Below are 5,440 nucleotides of genomic sequence, written 5' to 3'. Positions count from 1 at the left end.
ACATTGGGTTTTTCATGGTTTTCTTTTATTTTTTACTATATCAATATACTTTAATTTATCCTCATTAAAATTGTACTATCAAATTATCGGTTTATTTGGTTTATTTGGTTACTATATTTCAGAATATCTATATGATTATATAACAGATAACATGTTAATTTTAAATCGGTTTTTTATTGCTTAACAAGTAGATTTTTTCAAATACAATGTCTTAATAAGAAAACATTTAAAACTAAATTGTTATAACAAGAAAAAAAAACAAAAGTACTTACCACAATAGTAAGATGTTATAACATCATACTTTAAGTTCATTTCTATTACAATACTATACTTTCAAATTATTTTTATTAAGATAACGTACTTTTAAAATCTAGAAATTATAACAATGAGGGAGGGATTTTTTTTTCTTTTGCACATTCCTATAGTTATAATTAGATAGATTTTTTCAAAATACAGTCTACTCTAATAAATGAATGTTTTTTTTTGTCACTTGTCACACTCTCATTCGATTTCCCAAATGTCATTTTGTGGTTATTTTGAATTTTTTTTTCCACATGTCATTTTATGAGTTTTTCTATTTTATTAAATTTCACATAATATTTTAATGTAATAATTACAATAAATATAATAATAAATGGATATCAATTTCATTAATCAACTTACCTTTTAATTTAAAATTTTCCAAAATTAAAACTCATTAGTTTCTTTTATTTATTTATTTAAATTTTTTTTTTAAATTTAAAAGATAAAAAACATTTCCGTTATAATAATTTATTATTTTTCTTATTTTCATATAAATTCAAAGTTCTCAAATATTTTGATCTTTATATGTAACTTTTTTTTTTAAATTAACTCATGTAATACATGGGTCTCACAACTAGTACTCTAATAAATGATTGATTTGGAAGTAAACTATTATAACAAGAAAAAAATGAAAGTACAACAGAAAAAGGTAAATCAATCATTTCTTGCATATAATCCATAAAGATTTTGTATTATACGATAAATCGTTAACTGGAATTGATGAAAAGATATCACCTCACGTCTCACTTGAGACAAAATGTATACATTTACTACTATGGGTTCTCAATGGGTGTATTATTCATATTTTGGAGGTCATTTAAAGCAGTCTTTCTCTTGAACGGATTTAACATTAAAAAAAATGTGAGCCTTTAATCACACACATTGAAGCAAGAAATTAAAACAATAGCTAAAACTTGACTAAATATATGCAATAATGTACAAATTATTACAAACGATTCACATACAAACTTAATTAACTAAGAAGTGGTGCACAAACTCTACACATAGCCATTGCTTTAATCATGTTAGATTTAGCAGCATCTAGCAAGGGGTCAACCTGAAGTGCTTTATTGAAGCAGAATTTTGCCTCTTCCCATCGCCTCTCAGCAACAAACACAAGCCCTAGATTATTATATGCAGGAGCATAACCAGGCTGCAGCTCTAACGACTTTGTAAACATAGCTTTTGCACATTCATATTGCTTCTGTTGTCTGTAATAGTTTCCTAAATTACAAAATATTGTATGTGCTTGTTGGGCCTTTGCTAATGACAAGGCCCGTTTATATACTTGTTCGGCTTGTGAAGATGACGTGTCCGATAGTTGTAGAGATATGCCTGGCCATTTATTTACATTCAGTCAAAAAAAAGGAAAATAGCACAAAATGACCTAAAAAGTACATTGCTATTTACCTTACCTAGATTTGACCAAGCATATGAGGATTCCATGTCACGAGCAACTGCAGCCTTGAGATATGTTTGTGATGTTTTGAAGTCTTGGGTACACAGACTGTGAAGCCCAAGTTGATGCCATTGTACTGGATCTTCAGGATCCTCTGATATTGCCTAACATTTTTATATACATAATCATGAGAATATATTTACATGATCTACAAACTATAAATATGACTTACCTGTTTTAAACTATAGAGTGCTCGTTCTTGAACCTCCATTAATTCATTTTGTTCAATTTTAAATCCAGCAGCAATTTCATGTTGGGCCTTATGAACCATAGCAAGCCCAGCCCAAGCTATGGGAAGCTCAACACCAACAGACTCCCCTGGCCCTTCCTTTAATATTGAAGCCATTTCATTTCCAGCCCATGAAAGTTGTTCACTTGGATTTTGTGACCTTTCAGCTTCCCTGATTCTATGAACTGCAACAGCATATCGAGTCGCCAAACAGTTTGACTCCAATTTCACAGCCTGTTGTTGTTGACCAGAAACATATAAAGTCAAAATCAACTAAAAAGTCAAACTTTAATTGTATTTGTATGAAAGGAAAGACCATAAATAATGAATGAATCACCTTTTCCAAACACTTTCCAGAGTTTCTATGATCACCAGCCATGAAATATGCATTAGCAAGATTTGTCCACACATGAGCAGCTTTTGGGTCTGCTTTTGCTGCAGCTAATAAACATTCTTTAGCAACATTAACTCCATTGACTCTGTCTTCACAACCCTCATCATCACCATTTGCCCCTGCACCTGAGAATTCGACCCATTTTAATAACTTTTAAAAAAACATTTTTTAGTAATTTTCAAAAACATACCTGCGACTATGGAACCATATTTGCACAAAAGAAGGGCAGCATAGTTGATAAAAACAGACGGGTGGTTTTGGTCTTTAAAAATCAAATCTTGAAAACATTTTGCTGAAAGTTCCAAGTTTCCACTGAATCACAAACAGATGACCATGTTATGTTTTATCCATAATAACAATATACTTGTATTATTGATATAAAGAGAAATGTAAATTGCTATTTCCTACACAAAAAGTGAAAGCTCCTTACTTTTGAAGATGAGCCATTCCAAGGTTCCCAATGCAATCCAAGTTCTCAGGGGCAACCACCAGCAAAGATGAAAGTACTGATATAGCATTCTATATAAACAATAAAACTGTCTTAGATTTATTTTTTTTAAAGTGAGAAACCAGAGGGTGAAAAAAAAAAAGCATTTTTTTACCTGCAAATGGCCTGCTTTAAGTAGCAATACACCTAAGGTGTTCCAAACAGATGCTTGTCTAACATCACTCTTCATTGACTCATTTAACTTGAAAAGAATTTCTTCAAGCTCCTTACCCTCAAGTTCTTTCCCTGAACCATAGTCTTCTGAACTTCCCAGCAATATACACTGCAAGTTGATACAAATGGATCATTAGAAACCTTGGAAAAAGTGCAGGAGGGTAAATATGTAATAATGCATGCACCTGTGCATGATGAGTTTGAACCAAAGAAAGCAAATCTGGCCTGTCGATATCTTCATCACCACGAAGCAAGATTTCTTCTGCCTTTTCATATGCTGAAACTGCCTAAATAAATCCTTCAAACTTAGTGCAATGTTAACATATATAAGTAAGGAAAGAATGGGGAAGAATCAAGTCATCAAGATCTTACCTTTTGTGGTTGTCCCATTCTTTGATACATTAAACCAAGTATGAAATGAACATGGGCATTTTTAGGCATCTTTCTTGAAACATGTACCAAACCCTATTAAGTATTCGGGTAAAAGGTTACATAATTTATACAATTTTTGCTAAGAATATACATGAATATGAGTACTCACTGTTTTGAGGCTGCTGACTTTTTCCTCACGAGATGAAGGCACACCTGGACCATTATGATCACCTTCAGCATCAGCTCCACAATCCATGGGGAACTCCATCTTACCACTTCGTGAGCGGGATTTTACCAGTTTTTTAGATTGTTTACCTTCTAGTTCCACTGTTTCAGAATCTTTCCCCAATAAACTCATCTTCTCTTGATTGTTTTCTTCATTATTTAACCTACAAAATACATACATCACATCTGTTACATACATAATAGTTGCAGAATTAGTGATTTGAGGCAACAGATTTGTCTAAACGATATTAGTCATTGTATTGGAACCTCATCAAATTGTTCCTAACTTGGTTTTAGATCCACAATCAAATGATGCAGGATTGGTTGATGCAAGGATCAAATTCATAGGTTTATGATTTCGCCTTCAATTTAGCCCAAAAAAAATTATATACGTTTTATTGCTGACAACTCTATACATTTGTTTGAGTTGCAAAACTAACATTGATTTTCTTCGAAATTGTATGGCAAAACATTTCTATTTCTGGTACGTGTTGCGACAATTCTCCTGGTTAGCAATTTCTTCATGAATTTCTTAAACCCATATCGATTACGAAGTTAATAAACACTAGTTTGGCATCCAAAATTAAAGCATAACTCTGATGTTACAGAAAGGAGTTAACTTTCCCGAATATTAAATTGATTGCACATTTGCACTTAACTATTTTCATGAAATTGGGGAACAAAAAAATTGAGTTTAAGAGATTAAATGGTAATATAAGATCGAGAAAACAAAGAAATGTGAAAGACCTGGGGAAAGAATCGAGGGCTTCAGTATCAGTAGGAGGGTCAACGTTGAGGTCAGCTAGCACTACTATTTTCCGGGGATGCGGTCTTGACGGCGCTTTAAAGCTCTCTTCCTGAGCGACAGTGGTGACGGAGGAGAGTTGAGGTTTTGTATGGACGCCGGCGGTATGGTTAGTAACCGGCGGTTGGGACATTTTTTTTAGGGTCTAGCAGTTGTGTGGGCTGGTGAAGAAGAGCATATGACGAAACCTGAAATTGGTCATATGCTGATTTATATACTCTTTCATTTCACGGTCTACGGAAATTATTTCCTTTCTTTCTTTAACATTCTTTTCTATTTACATAATTGTTTTTCTTTACAAAATTATTTTGTCTTTCTTAACATTGTTTTCTATTTACATAATTGTTTTTCTTTAAAAAAAATATATTTATTTATGGGACAACAAAAAAAAAATGTAAAATTCATTTCTTATTTTATTAATTTATATATACAAATTTTTAAATAGCGATAATTACTTGAGAGGAATATATTTTTTGATTTTTACACATTTGGTCCTGAGTTTTTTTTCATCCATGTATTGCCCCTTCAACTTGTTTAGCTGTACGCATTCTGTGACATCCCCATTTTCACGGCCAGAAATGACCGATTTTGTTTATGCTTGTTTGAAAATGAGAGTAACATTTTAAATAAAAGTGTTGCGGAATTTGTCCAAAAACAAAATATGATAAAGATTTATCAAAAGCATTTCCAAAGAAATGTATTTCATTAAAAGACTCGGGATGTCATGTTCGATACAGATCAAAAGCATAAACAGTACAACATAAGCCTTACTACATTATTTCGTGTTTACAGGCCTATAATCCTTTATCTCTCATCCAAACATCTATGCTCATGCGCCACTACCTGTAATACAAGAAACTGAGTGGGTCAGGCTTGGGAGCCTGGTGAGCACATAGGGTTTTCAACCCACAATAAATAAGTTTATTAACTTTATCAAACCAAACAAACCCGATTACCCGTTCCCGTTATCCTCACTTTACGTCCCTAAAACA

The 5,440-nt window shown here is 32.5% G+C and overlaps 1 protein-coding gene across 2 annotated transcripts; it reads right to left on the bottom strand.

Moving 5' to 3' along the window:
- Window positions 1–1,198: 1,198 nt before the first annotated feature.
- Window positions 1,199–4,636, bottom strand: LOC145107668 (tetratricopeptide repeat (TPR)-containing protein). 2 transcript variants are annotated; one of them, XM_079044607.1, is made up of 11 exons: window positions 4,391–4,636; window positions 3,588–3,807; window positions 3,419–3,511; window positions 3,232–3,333; window positions 2,988–3,155; window positions 2,816–2,904; window positions 2,576–2,697; window positions 2,329–2,510; window positions 1,935–2,225; window positions 1,719–1,866; window positions 1,199–1,638 (listed from the first exon to the last, which is right to left on the bottom strand). In XM_079044607.1, the coding sequence occupies exons 1-11, from the start codon at window positions 4,579–4,581 to the stop codon at window positions 1,277–1,279; spliced, it is 1,968 nt and encodes a 655-aa protein (XP_078900733.1). In that variant the 5' UTR covers window positions 4,582–4,636; the 3' UTR covers window positions 1,199–1,276. The 2 variants fall into 2 exon arrangements, with proteins under 2 accessions (XP_078900733.1, XP_078900734.1); XM_079044608.1 differs by having other exon boundaries at window positions 1,439–1,638; window positions 1,714–1,866.
- Window positions 4,637–5,440: the final 804 nt, after the last annotated feature.

The sequence above is a fragment of the Lactuca virosa genome, chromosome 4 (genome assembly GCF_052849685.1).
Source record: "Lactuca virosa cultivar CGN04683 chromosome 4, Lactuca_virosa_CGN04683_v6, whole genome shotgun sequence".
NCBI classification, from domain to species: domain Eukaryota; kingdom Viridiplantae; phylum Streptophyta; class Magnoliopsida; order Asterales; family Asteraceae; genus Lactuca; species Lactuca virosa.
The sequence above is the reverse complement of the archived record's forward strand: the minus strand, read 5'-3'. Positions and strand labels throughout refer to the sequence as shown.